The 16,022-nt window shown below is 35.7% G+C and overlaps 1 protein-coding gene across 1 annotated transcript in view; it reads right to left on the minus strand.

Annotated features, from left to right (window-relative positions):
- LOC135216596 (uncharacterized) overlaps nt 1-16,022 on the minus strand; it is a 987,502-nt gene that overhangs the window by 571,248 nt on the left and 400,232 nt on the right. The window contains 1 exon segment of the mRNA XM_064251975.1: nt 3,472-3,849. Coding sequence (XP_064108045.1) covers nt 3,472-3,849 — 378 coding nt within the window.

Here is a 16,022-nt window from a genome sequence, read left to right on the forward strand (position 1 = left end):
AAATCGAAAGATACAAGCTTCAGATTTTTTTTTTTTTTTTTTACAATTTTCCTTTCTTACTCCCCAGGAATAATATACGCTTATTAGCATACAGTAACTTATGACTATCAAAAGACACATTCTAATTCCAGCAAATTACAAGTTATTTTCCTCGTATCCTCGGGCTGTTGGCCTTTGCACTTGAAACAAAGTCTTCCAAATAAAAAAAAATGGAATGTCTAATCATGATAAACTTCTGTATCAGAGAGAGAGAGAGAGAGAGAGAGAGAGAGAGAGAGAGAGAGAGAGAGAGCCTTTCTGTACAAAATCTGAAAATAAAAAGCCAAAACGCTGAATAATCATGACCAAACTTGTGGGCATACCTGAATTCATAATCACACTATTTCAGAATACATCGTTTGCCCACCGCCTTTATAAACTTTAAATCAAGCCATTATGAAACTGCTTGATACACTGACAAGAATGACTGCCGAAACAATAGTTAAAAAAAAAACTAAAAAAACCCAACCACAAAACAACAACAACAGCAACAACAACAAAACAAAAGACGCGTGTCTCCTCACGCTTGAGTTACATTGAATTGAGGAGAACAAGGCAATGGAATCCTCATATATCAGCAGCATATGTTGGAATTCCGTCCCACTTATCATTCTGCAACACAATTCCGCCAAAAGCCCGGCAGAATGCAATGGAGATGGAATTAAGCATTGCCTTTTATTTTTCTCTATTCCAGGGACCATGATTCATTGAGAGAGAGAGAGAGAGAGAGAGAGAGAGAGGAGAGAGAGAGAGAGGAGAGAGAGAGAGAGAGAGAGAGAGAGAGAAATTAGTTCTTTCATTTCATAACAGCGCATTTTTTTGGTCAATTCGAAGACTAGAATTACTGTTAAACTATTAAACAATACCAAAAAATGCAAAGATCTTCCACTAAGTATGAAAGCAGAGTTTCCTTCACATGTCTTCCAGCGCAACCAGGAAGCAACATCAGGAAAAACGGAAAACATTTTCCCCCTCGACTGATTGGCTGATTGCATAAAAGAAACTCGACAACACACCATATTGAGGTCAAGCACTGCCAAGGGCATCAAGCACGGAAAAAGGAAAAAATCAGGAGGAAATATTCAGGGGAGAAAAATTCTTTCCTGAGAAAATGGGGATGGCAGTGACAAGTTGACGCATTGCCTCCGGCGGCCGGAGGATGATTGATGCGTTGGGTTCTTAACGAACAAAAGGGAGCCCACTTCGCACCATGCAATATTGGTGATTAATGATTGATATTAAAGTCCATTTTGAGGGCGGTAACTTGACCTATTCGGTATCCGAGTCATTCATCTGCGATCAAAATGCCAAAGTTTATGGTCTTCCATTTGCATGCCACAATTTTCTAGAAACGATGGAATGCTCGCGTAGATGGAGTCGTAATTGGCAAAACACTGCTAATATGGAGATGAATATATATATTTTTTAACCTACGTGACTGATGGGATCAGTAATGAAATGTTCTGTGGGAAGTGATGACAAGAATCAATCAAAACACAATGCTCTAGTTCAGCCTAACCTGATGGAAAACATAAAAGAAGAGTAAGAAAAAACAATAGATGGGCCTGACCTAAGGGATTGAGAATGGAAGGTTGTAAGAGTTAGGGAACATATAATTAAGAAGGGTAATTCAAAGCTTGGCAGCACGTTGGGTAAAAAACAATAGCCCCACTGCATGTAGATGTTTCGTGTACGTGTATTCTGACTTTTCAGAATTTCTCCTCCGATTTATGGCCAACAGACTACTATGCTCGATGAAAAAAGGACTTGCAATTGAATTTGTTACCAAACCGTCGTAACAGTCTCATATTTAGAGAGCAATTCTTAAGAAATGCATATTATTAACAAAAACTATAAAAATGGCTAAATTTACCCCAGCCCTCCTCCATGTGAGCCGAAATGCGACCAACGCAAAATAATACGTGTATTGGTTCTGTTCCATCTTATACGAATGTTTCTTCTCGCCGTTCATAAAATAAAAAAAAAATAAAAAAAACCATCAGTCCACACTTTTTTTCACTCTTTTAGTAACAAGACAGCTCGAACTGGTTAAAAGAATCTTAACAGTGAACTGCATGCCCCTCACGAATAATAAACACTGATGTTGGGAGAATGATGAAGCTATTACAGGTAACACAGAGGTTACAAAAATGATTTAAAACGGAAACTTTGGTGCCTCTACTCTGTAGACGACACACGATGCACTTCAACAAAGCGCCGACAAAAATGTCTATAATTCTTATTATAAAAAAACTGAATATACCAATGACAGTCTATCTACCAAACAAAAACATATGTGTACACATACGTACACTTTAGTGTTCATGCTAAGGTTACAGAAATTTATAAAAGCTGAATGTTTGTAATAAGTTCTCAAAGGCAAAATGAAAATAAGGGTTTCAATGACGACCAGAATTAAAAGGTGCAAAAAATCCATACTATTGCTTAAAAATATTCGTTAAAAAGAAATTATTAGAAATAAACTTCAATGCTAAAATATATGGAAAAAATATGCAAAACTCTTGATTCTCTAAAAAAGAATCCTTAAACTGGGTTGTGTAAAAGCAGTTTTCATACACGTTGGCCACTTTGGTGGTATTATGAAGCTAAATAGTTACTTTATTGCACATTTTTCAAAGAAGCAAAATATAATAAAAAAAAAATAAAAATAAAAATGAAGAGTTTAAAATAACAGAAATCAAGGACTGACATACTCTACGATAAAACTCTTCTGTCATTATTAAAGTAATAAACACATAATATAGTTTGAACAATGCAAAACTGCGACAAATTGCCTTTCCAATGATATATAGTTAAGTGATATTCATGTCACCCATTGCACATTAAACCATTCTGCGTTCACTTTTGACGATATGGGCATACTTTACATATATATTAAAAATAGCCTCATTTATTTCATTGGTAAGTTCTCATTTAAATCAAATGGCCAAGGTAAAAATAAAATCATTTTTGCCGTTAACTCATACTTTGCCAACATTTATTAACACCTACGAAGTGCAGATACACACACACACACACACACACCACACACACACACACACACACACACATATATATATATATATATATATATTATATATATATATATGATATATAGTAATGTATGTAATATACATATATATATATATATATATTTATATATATACATAGTGAATTTTATATTAAGCGAAATTAGTGGCTTAATGCTTTTAATATAAAAATGTCCCGGAGTATGAGGTAAATATACATACGTACATGCACATACATACTACTACATACATAGATATATAATATTATATATAAAAGAAGAGAGCGAGAGAGAGGGGAGAGAGAGAGAGAGAGAGAGGGAGAGAGAGAGAGAGAGAGAGAGCTTTAGTGTGTTAAAGATAAATTAGTCGGTAAAATTTCTATACCTAATGATGATCACTTTACCTTGGCGCAGAGGACAGGCCACCCAAGTAGAGAGAGAATCTGTAATTTCGACGAAGCTCGAGGAACATCGATGACTGCCATTTTCTTTCTCTTTTTCTTCTCCCCCTCCACCTCCTTCCTCCCCGAGATCCTTGACATCCTCTGCCTCTTCCTCCGATCCTCCTCCAAAGTCCACCGACCTTTCACGTCGACTTGCCGGCCCGAAAGGCGTCTTCGTTGGAATGAAGGATATCCTCCGATCATCAAGTAGACTCTGAGGATCAGAGAGAGGCCGGAGGGTGACCCTGTGGGCGTAGGGAACTTCGATGTGGGCGGTTTGGGATGCAGGGACGACCACAACACCCAGGGGAGATTTCACCCTCACTCGAACTATGTTTTCTGAAAGAGCACAAAGGAGGAAGACGTTTTAATCAGAGAGGCAAACTGTCATTAACATACAAGAAACAATATCATGATAGTGAGGCAAATCTGACAACCAGCACTACTAATACTATCATCTTCACCACTGATAGTGAAGATGATAATAAGGGAGTGATGTATTTAAAACAGCAGCAATACAACTAAAGAAAAGAAAAAATTTCGGTAAAATTCTACTCTAACTTCGATAAGAAAATCCTGCTGGGAATGAGCACACCTGTTCTTACACACTGTCGATTCTGAATCACATCAGCAGACTCTCCCACGCTAATCAGCAGAACCATCTATATTTGATGGAAATTCAATACTAAGAAGATATTATCTTCGTTACTCGGACGACTGAACAGAAATGCCAAATTTTACGCAAATAATGAAATTAAATCAAGCTAAATACAGAAGGAGGGGGAAATCCAACATTAAAAGGTTTGGAACAATATAATTGGCTTACAGTTTGTCCTACGGAATTACAACAAAATCTGGGGATTCAAATAAATACTTATGGATGTGCGTTAAAAGGGGAATGAAAGCACAGCATTTATTGGGAATGCTAACGGCGCAAATTTTGAAATATTTCCTGATTCTTCCTCATGAAATCCAATGGAAGGAAGGGGAGAAGGAAATGGTGATTCAATTTAAGAGACTCTCTCTCTCTCTCTCTCGCTCTCTCTCTCTCTCTCTCTTACGATTTGGATGTATTAACGTCCTTCTTACAATCTAATTTTAACTCTGACATCACTTTCACCGGACGCCGTGTCTCGACTTGAGTTAACCGACAACAGGTTTAAAACCTGATTCATATTATACGGTAATGAAACAGGATAGAGGACAAAATTCTTTACAGTCATATCTAAACTCCCACTAATAGTGAGGAAGCAAAAGAAATTAATCGAATTTTGCTCAATACAAGAAATTTACGCTTATTTAATGGTAATTTGCAATTGCCTTCCTTACTCTGTTCATTTCATGTATTTCAATCGAGAAAGAATCGACAAAGTTACAAAAACTTCTTTAACTCTATGAAGTGTATAGAATATTAACAAATTCACAAGCCTGTCAGAAAATATTTTAGAGAGCAAATAACGATTTCATTTATTGGAAAGAATATGATGCTTTAGCGCAGCGCAGGCAATGACTGAAGTTAAAGAGAGGTACTGGATTAATGAATGTGGGTAACAGATATCAACATTCTAGCTATTACGATGAAAAGAGGAAGGAGGAACAGAACAGAATATAGAATTCAGGCCAAAGGCCAACCGCTGGGACTTACGAGGTTATTCAGCGCTGAAACGGAAACTGACAGTAATAAAGGTTTGAAAGGGGTAAAAGAAGTAAAATCTCTCAGTTACACTGTGAACCTCCTTGCAGATTATATTTCTTCCATCTTGCCTTTCGTCCGTCCTCTCCTGATAATTGTTACATGGTGCAATTCCTTTCAAACCTTTTTACTATGTTTCCTTTTCAGAGCTGAATAACCTCATAAGTGCCAGCGGTTGGCCTTTGGCCTCAAGTATATATTCCATTCTATTCCTCCTTCTTTTCATCGTAATCGCTAGATTGTTGACATCTCTTACCTACATTCATCAATCCAGTGCCTCTCTTTAATTCAGCCATTGCCTTTCAATGTTCAGTGTGCGTGTGCCTGCGCTGCGGTAAAGTACCATTTTCTTTCCAGTATATGAAACCGTTACTTGCAGTCTTAAAATATATTCTGACAGGATTGCGATTTTTTTTATATTGTCTTTACTAAATATATATATATATATATATATATATATATATATATATATATATATATATATATATATATATATATATATATTTAAGTGTGTGTGTGTGTGTGTGTGTCTGTAGGCAAAAAATTCCAAAATTGGAAACGAACACTGAAAGCACATTATGAAATATATGCTTTACTTTTTACTCTACAGTTATGTTTGCGGGCCAAGAGTGTTCATAGAAAGTCGATTTTTTGCGCCTACTCTCTTAAATCTAAAACTTGCTTTTTCTCTTTTTAGCAACTTCTTTTGATAAGCCGGTTATCAAAGGGCGGCCCTTTGACAATAATAATATTTGTCGTATTCTTGTGTGTTCATGTCAATCAAGGATAAAAATATATGATCAGAGCTAAGATTTTTTTGTATTTATTATCACCATCTGAACCAATTAAAAGCCAGGGTGAAGTGTCAAGATGTGAAAATTATTCAATAAAACTGAAACATGGGTAAATGAAACATGGGTAAGTAATCACTGTTGTAGCAAATCACGATAGCTCATCTCTTTTAAAGAAATGTAGTCCAGCCGTTTTCGATAAAAATCGTTCAAATTTGGTTAAAAGCACCAAATTTTGCACAAATTTAGCTTGAGATTTACCTTTTGAAATGTGATAGAGACCCATTTGATATCTTTCCAATAGGGCCGCTTTTTTCAAGATGGCCTCCAAAATTCAGGAAAATGCTGCTATTCGAAGGATTTTCATTGTAAAGTCACAATTTTGGAGTCTAAACCTATCTTTTCAAGGATGTTCTAAACATTGAAAGCAAATTTAAGCACATCAGAGAAAAGGGCATTTTTGTTACAGAAATTACCCTAAAATATAAAACTGGCTGTAATCATATTTGTTCTGTAATTTAACGCAAAGTAAAGTATGTATTTGAATGTCAAACATAAGTACAGTGTTTTATTAACTCAATATGAAGAGTGTTTTATTAACTTCATACAAAAATAGATCTCATCCTTGTAATCATCAATTGCTAATACAGTACTGTGATGACTAATTTATGTACACAGTCTAATCACACACACGGTCACAATCCCCCCGTACATGCTAGTTGTGCTTTCACACACTTGCATCTTCCTCTGCAGCCTTTGATAATGTGCCACTTTGGATGCTGCTCTCTTCAATATATGAAATTAGTTCAGCAAGTGCAATGCCTTCTAATTGAGCAAATCTTCTTGATTCTGCATCAGTACTGCCTTCCATCAGTTTTGCAGTTTTCTTGTACAATTCGGCCAGATACTTTGCATGATATGCAGCTTCCTGAGAAATCAGATCTCCAGCACTCAACTTTGGCAACAACACTATCTTGGATTTGCATAGCACATTCTCTTATTCGTTTGTTTGTTTCAAAAGTTGACACATTATGAAGTGGGCCTACATTTGTAGATTCAGGGCATAGAAATCATGTATTCTGAGATTGTTTAGTAGATCCACCACAACTTTTCCGTGTTACCTTATTGTCACTAGTGTCATTATTCTCTGGATCTGGAGTTTTTCTTTTCTCTGCTCTTTGGACATTCTTGTTGTTGAAAAGGTTGTTGCAATTTTTATGCCAACCAGCACCATTTTCTTCCATCAGGTTTAGCACTGTGATTGTTTCTCCCAGCGGAAGTGGATGAATAACCATAGGCAATGAGTTGAGTTCATGTAACCTCTGAATATTCTGTGATAGGGTGAGGTAATCAGCACCTGAATCATGTGTTTTGCCACAGGTAGGGCGCTGAATGGGATCCTTTTTTACCAGTTGACATAGGATGCACCTGTCCCAGTAAAACTGTGGTTCTGCCATTGTTAGAATTTGTACTTCACAAAGCTCTGCTTACTAGTATTAGCATGCACATAGAAAGAGTTTAAGCCATCACTAATAAAGCAAGCTAATTAGCACTATGGTCCCTACACAGCTCTGTACAAAGGCATAGTAATGAACATTGCTGTCTCCTCAAAACAGTAGAACAGCAACCTGTATGAAAGTAAAAAAACAATCACTCTAAATCTATGCATGAATGAACAACAGTTAGTAAGAACACATTTTAAGAAATATTCATGTGGTACCTGTTCCCAAAAGCAACATTCAATTTTAATTTATCAAAATATCAGCCATGTGCTCAGTAATATATAGCTCCCCTGGTGAATGACAACAAATATAAACAAATCACCTGGTGAGTATAGAGTGTACTAAAACAGTAGAGAAGTTAATGAAACACTGCATACATTATGACAACATAATTATAAATGTTATTGTGGTTGATGATCATTTATAAAAGACTAATGTAGTATCAGTTTACACTGACTGAGCAGATCATATATGGAGCTTTAGAACCATTTGAGACACTAAGATAACAACATTTTGAGCAATTTTTCAATATGTTTGCCTTATTTCAGAATACAAATAGGCATTTGCTGGTTAAATATTGTTCTGCTGTGCTTATTTTTATTCTCATTGTTTAGAACATCCTTGGAAATATAGGTTCAGACTCCAAAATTGTGAATATAAAATGAAAAACTTTCGAATACCAGCATTTTCCTGAATTTTGGTGGCCATCTTGAAAAAAGTGGCCATATTGGAAAGATATCAAAGGGGTCTCCATCACATTTGAAAAAGTACACCTCAAGCTAACTATGCACAAAATTTGGTGCTTTTAACCAAATTTGAACGATTCCTCCATATTTTTACCGAAAAGGCTGGACTAATGAGCAAATTTATGACTGTTAAATCAACAGCGGGTACTTCCAACAATATTATCATCCTCTAAAGACGAACACCACCACACGTATACGTGTTGTTCAGTTATCATGAAAATGGCTGCCATCGCTATGAATTGAATGCTTTTCAAGTGCAGGATTAAATACATATATATTATAATACACACATATATATATATATATATATATATATATATATATATATATATATATATATATATATATATATATATATATATATATATATATATATATATATATATATATATATACACACACGCATTGGTACCCAGCTTCTGGCAGTGAGAACTTTATTTTGATGAAATCTGTGGAAATTAGGTCGAAGGCAAGTGCTGTTGGAATGGATTAAAATATTAAAATACCTGTCATTAAAAGACTGCAATAATTGCGTATCGTCATATCAATTATGAAAATTTTTCTTAAGGCGATGTTAGTTTTGGCTACATGAAAAATATTGATAATAAAACATATCAAGTCAATTCCCCCAAGGCAAGTTGTACTTGAAAATATTTCCTGGTTAATATCACACATTATGCCAGCAATATATATTTATTCATAAGACAGCAAGGGCCTTGACTAGTAACAAAAGCGAAAAGCGAGAAAAAAAAACACACTCGCTCACATTTGTCTAAATGAAGTGAAAAGAGGATTAGGTGGTTTGACGTCACTAGGGAAATTCGCTGGCTTGTAGTATGAAAGGGAGAGCTACTCCCTACCGAGATTCCACACGTGCAGGTGAGGATTCTCTGAAAGGAATATTTCGGATTCGGTACTATCAGAGGTATCACCGTAATTCTTTCCTTTCAAGAACGCGGCTCTTATCCACAAATACAAGATATACAGAGAAACTATGCATTCCTGCAAGGGTTAACTATACAGATTCATAAATGCGACATTTATAATCTTCACCAATTATATGCTATTAGCTGGTTGGAGACACTTTCACCAGGAAAATAAAACCTCGAGATTCTGTAAGTGTGTGATCAATCTTATTTCGGATGTTGATTATTTGATTTTAAGAAGAGAAACCATTTCCAGAGGGTAACCATTTCTTAATCAACACCGTCTGGCTGGATATGATAATGAAAGTGCGAGATTTTAATCATGATTGCGTGTGAGTATGTGTGCTTAATTTTGTTAACACACTATGTAAAGAAACTCAACAAGAGCAACAGGCACCGCCATGTCACGACCTTAAGAAACATTCTAGGTGCAAGCTGTAACAACCCAACAAAAGTAATTCGCAACACTGATAAAGGGGTGCGCACGAATCAATGCTTGGGCACTGAGCTACCTTTCTCCACAAATATGTTATACAGGACACACTATAAATTAATATGTTGCTGGAGGATATATCCTATTAATCATACGTGAGGCAAACTTATTTTAAAGCCAATGGCAATCCAGAGCAGAGTCAAGGCATTCCATGCCACACTGGAACAACATTGTTACCAAATCGATTGCTAAGAGGCAGTCAGCCGAGACAGCCGAGACAAACCCTTAAAAATCATCAGGGGTGCAGAATATTTCACCGTGGGTTGCGAGTCTTTTTTTCATTTAGGTCTTCCTAGAAATTAAGAAAAAGAGGGTGAAAGAGGATTAGCTAGTCAGAAGGTACTGGGGGAGTCTAGACGTGTTACTTAAAGGGAAGAGTTTTCCATTACATTTTCATTTTTGCCCCTCCTAGGTTTTCCCTTTCAAAGAACATTTGACCCTTGATACAAATTATATGTACTACATTATATTTACTAATGCAAGTCTTCGTTTTGAATGGCTGTACCAGTTCGGCGCCAACCTCACTAGATAGAGAAACATAAATGGATAAATAAATGTGGATGTCTTAAAGTCTGTACAAGTCATTAATTATATGGAAATTATGTTGGCTACAGACGTCGTATCTGGAAGCCATAAATGAACCAATTATGTCTCGCGGTATTTGGAACTTTGCCTGATATCGCAAGCTCAGTCTCTAACTTCCGAAAGAAAACTTTGAGTTTTTATTTGATTACAGAACAAAACAATAAAAATATAATCATAAAGATCATTTTGATGATGTTTTCAGCCTTCCGAATACTGCAGGCTTGCAAATATTTAAACATATTTTGTAATTCTCTTGTTAGTATAAGTAACAAATAGGCACAGCAGAGCCTTAAACTGAATAATGAATATATTTGTTAAAAAATAAGGCATAATTTCCAAAAAGGCAATTACTGTACTAATAACGTCTAGAGATATTAAAACACGAGCAAAAAACAGTAATGTACTGTAAAAACCAAAGAAAGTAGGAACCAAGACAACATTAAAGGCAGCGGCATTCAAATGAGACTTTTTTTTTTTAGAATTCAAACAAGACATGTTTTAGAATTCAAGCAATGTCATTATAAAGACGCGATACTTGGCTAAAGCGCTGCATTTCCCTGTACTTATGGACAAATGATGCTGAGGCTATGCTTCAATTTCCTTCGGCTGATTGAAGGAAACATAGAAAGCCTTAATACGTTTCGTGCTACAACTGGAACTGAGAATGTTAACAAACGCTTTCCTGAAAGACAGTCAGCCACGAGAAACACTGTAACAGGAATATTAAGAGGCTTCAAATAATTCACTGACTCTGTGGCTTCTGTCGTACCTAGATGAGTCTTGACAGGACATTCTGGACAATTTCCGAGACGGACGCATCTATCTCCTTGAATAATATTGAATTCAAGCCACACTAAAGTCTTATATTACCATCTGCAACCCCTTATTGGGTGACTGTTGTCTCGACAAGCCGTCCAGTTATAAAATCTACGTAGAAGACATAATGAATATAACTTAAAATAGTAAATGCATTTAAGATTGGATAAGGTTTAAGAATGCTTCCATTAATACTATGAATGACCTGCCAAAACCCGCTATTTCATCAGGATTTTTCCCTAAATTCCTTATCACAGATTATTTGACTCGGTTTTGTTACCCTGGATACTAAAATAAAAGCCAAGACGTATACGGGAAATTACATAACTCAAGGGGTGTTTCTAATTAAAATTTTTATATCTCACTGCTAATTCTTATTCACAAATAATTTGAAGTGATGGCTAGTCTTAGTTACAGTAACTGTAGTGAGAAAATGTACAATCAATCACAAGCCTTATAAATTTCCCACACCGTGCACACAAGCACGCATAGATATAAACAAAAGTACATACATATTTATTTATCTCTCTCTCTAATAGATAGAAATATTATATATAATATATATATATAAAATATATATAGATATATATTAATATATATATATATCTAATATATATATATATATATATATATATATATATATATATATATATATATATATATATATATATATATATATATATATATATATATATATGTGTGTGTGTGTGTGTGTGTGTGGTGTTGTGTGTAGCCGGACGTGAATCTCTACCCTCCAAAAGAGAGGATTATCATAGATGTTGCAATACCAGGCAATGCTAATTTACCAGTTATGTTAAGATGGCCTTCTCTCTAATATATATATATATATATATATATATAATATATATATATATATATTATATATATATGTGTGTGTGTGTGTGTGTGTGTGTGTGTGTGTGTGTGTGTGTGTGTAGCCAGACGTGAATCTCTACCCTCCAAAGAGAGGATTATCATAGATGTTGCAATACCAGGCAATGCTAATTTATCAGTTATGTTAAGAGGGCCTTCCTTGACAAGATTTCTTATTTTTTATCCCCAAATAAACCTCTACCAGGCGAATGAAGATTAGGGTACACATACCATCCACATTTATTCACAGGAAGCAATGAGGTGTAATGTATTTTGTAACTACATTAAAAAAAAGAACATTCTCTTTTAACACAATGTATTTTGAAGCTACACTAAAAATTAAACATTTTCTTCTACCAGTAGGGAAAATAAGATGATGCGTATTAACGCTGAAGAACCAATAACTAATCATATCATTATGACAGCTTTAATTTGAATAATAAAAACAATACAAACAATAAGAGTATTTACATTTAATAACGATAATAATGTAAAAACAATATACATAAGCATTTATAAATTTACGAAAAGGCATTAAAGCAATGTAGTGGATGGCTTGCACAAAATCCAAATATTGCAAAACTTTACCTGTATATGAGCTGCTACCGGAAAAGTAAAGAACACTTTTCAAAATATTCGAGTGTCATAAGTAGGAGAGAGATAGAGAGCTACTTTAAGGGCCATTTCATTACAAGCCTGGTTATCAGGAAACTAAATTAGACCAGACCGGCGAATAATCTGCTGGAAGGGGATGGCGAGAGAGAGAGAGAGAGAGAGAGAGAGAGAGAGAGAGAGAGAGAGCCTTTTGAAAATGTTATTTCAATCCAAAGCCAATCTTTGTAAACAGGACTATCGAGCTCTCGAGGAACATGAGAGAGGTCTCATCTAAGTTATTTGGGATCCATCTGGGACTCGTTTATGATTGAAGTGGGCCCGCAGGAGGGCACCATTTCCACAATGAACAGATTCGGGTTGCGGGAAGTCTGGGTTAGGGTTGTTATTACAGACTCATTTAAGCTATTATAGCTTACCTGTATGTGCACGAGCTGATATGAGAACAAACAATGATAAATCACTGAATCTCATACGTAAATGCCTACGTAAGTCTAATCTTAAATTATTTCCACACATTAAATAATCACGAAACACTTCTGGTTCCTTGATATATTTGACCTTATTTGTCCTTTCATCTCTCAACAAATGAGGCTGCAGAGCAAATTGTTTTTAAAAGGTGATAGATCAAAAGTAATTTGCACAGTGCTTCACTCCTTCCCCTCCACTAATTAGACCTGCTTAGCCCTCCCTCTTTCCCCTCCCCTCGACACTCGGCCGGAAAGCTGGCATTTCTCTCTCCACCCAAATTTTGCAACAGGCGACGGAATAGGTAAAAAGTTGTCAAAACACACACACACACACACACACACACACACACACCCAACAGTACTTTGTATGTAACGGAACGGAATGGAATGAAATAAAATAGAATGGAATGGAATATGGTATTTAGCCCAGAGGCAAAACGCTGGGATCTATGAGGTCATTCAGTGCTGAAAGGGAAATGAGAATAAAAGGGCATGAAAGGTGTCACAGGCGGAAACCCTAGCAGTTCCACAGTGAAACAACTGTAAGAGAGAGCGGAAGAAGAGAATATGAAAGAAGGTAAAGTATAAAGAATGAAAGGGGTTGCAGCTGAGGGGACGTCTTCATTACTTTTGTTATTAAATAAAGCATTTCAATCTCAACGTCAAACAGTATTTTTGGTTTAGGAATAAAATATTTTAGCTTGAGCGCCTATAATTATTTTCGCTAGGAACCCAGATTCTATCATATGCCAAATATTATCACGAACCTAATTAACACTTATTTAAACCCCGTCGCTAATTATGAGATTCACGGCATCAGGAATAGAACTAGAAAACATTTTCAATGACAGAACCCATCACAATTTGTGGTTTTCCCTTTCAATTTGCGTTCGGGTGCCGTTAGTTTTGAGACGTTGTTGCTTTACGTCAGAAATTATGCAGCCATGAAATGTAGAATTCTTGTTGCACTCCACCTCTATTACCACTTCTGATCTTTCATCTTTCTTACTTTTACCAAATGGGCATCTCAGGGACGCCATTTCAAATATGCGCCCAAGGCAAAATTGAATTGAAAAGTACTCGGCAAAACTACTGCGCGAGTTTTCATTCCAACATGAGTTCACTAACAGGAGTTCAAAAACATTTTCTGAAGGAAAAAGAATTTTTATTTCAAATTCATCTATAAATATTCACCACCGATTGTTCGCCAAAGCAAAAACAGTGTGAAAATATATCTGAAGGGGAAGCCGCCATGGAACCTCGCTTTTAAATTTGATGAAAACATATGCCAACTCTGAGGCCGGACCCTGAAGTATCACGGAGTCGTCCAATAAAGTTAGAACGACCTTCAACGCCGCAGTGAAAGGCACCGAATGTTATACATGGAAACCTCGCCCGAATTTAAATGAGATGACCATACAACAGCAAACTTTAATACCGTTGTGTGGGTTTGCTCATTCTTAGCGACCCACCTCTCTCTCTCTCTCTCTCTCTCTCTCTCTCTCTCTCTCTCTCTCTCTCTCTCTCTGTAACCTTTAAGTTAAATCGTACACATTTTTATTTTCGAAAAAATATATCTAAGATTGAAATATATCAATATATTTATCTATGCATCAAGGTTCTTAATACCGAATGCATTTGAGAGAATCTCTCCCCCGACATACACACATTTTTTTTAAATCCAGCTTAATCCAATTTCCTACTCTTTCTTTACATTTCAGTTTTTGTCCAACAAATTTCAAGACTTTTAAGTATATATATATATATATATATATATATATATATATATATATATATATATTACACACATACATACACACACAGTAAATATATATATATATATATATATATATATATAGATATATATATATATATATATAATATTATTATATATATGTGTGTGTGTGTATACATACATACACACACGGTATGCTCGCAAACTCCAGGTACATAATAAGAAGGAGAAATTCACCAAGGCGAAACACTTGTGCCTTCAGTCTCGCAAGCAGGGCATGCACAACACACCGCGATTCAGTGACTTTGTAATTAGCGGTTAGGGTCTCCGTAATATAATTTCGCCGTTCCTCTTAACTCTTCCGCAAACTTACTCAGGCAGACTGGTTTCATTACATTGCAACATCACAACACTTCCCATGACGTCATCCGATGGCTTCGCCAGGACCAATGTAAGTAGGTCGGGACCAGTTATATTTTGCCTCTGGGCGGGACAATGTAAGGTGGCAAAGGTAATGATCGCCTGCTAATTCATTGGACGACTGGGATAAATAAAATAATAATCAAAAGAGAACATATACAAAACTGACTTCAATATTACAGAGACAATATTGAAGACTAGTATATTAAGAAAACCAAAAATTGCTATGACAATTCTACAGTAACGTGCTGCTAAAGTCATAAAAAAAAATTAGAATATAAATCTTTCATACATGAAAATGCATTGTCCTCTTAGAAGTGTTCTGTATATGAAGAGCCACACACATGCTTCAAGGAAAATGACAGCAGTTTATTTATTACGAAGAACACATGGTACGATGTTTTTCTTAACAAGCTCCGTCGTTTCGTTTCTAGAATTCGTTTTCCCAATCTTATACAGAAACGAGTCCCGTCTCGCTACTTTGCCATTCCATCCGACATCATTTACAATTCATATTAGACCACAAATCAAACATTTGCTTTCAGAAATGTTTCAGGTCCTCGAAACTTTACGAAAAAAAACCGAAGTTTCCTCACTGATACCTATTTTCAGGTCTTCTCATCTACACAGATTAACTCAATAAAGTTTACTTATTTAGGAACATTTAAACGACTCCACTTGTAAGGCTGAGCCTAATCTAACTTATCTTCTATCTTCTAGAAAACAATTAACTATGCGAAACTTTTACAAACCCCTTTGGCTTCAGTGCGATAAAGTGCGAGAAATGGACGGAAACCGAGTCAAGGTTAGTTGAAAAATACGGTGTGATTTTCGTAGAATGTCACATGAA

This window comes from Macrobrachium nipponense, chromosome 6 (assembly GCF_015104395.2).
Source record: "Macrobrachium nipponense isolate FS-2020 chromosome 6, ASM1510439v2, whole genome shotgun sequence".
NCBI lineage: Eukaryota > Metazoa > Arthropoda > Malacostraca > Decapoda > Palaemonidae > Macrobrachium > Macrobrachium nipponense.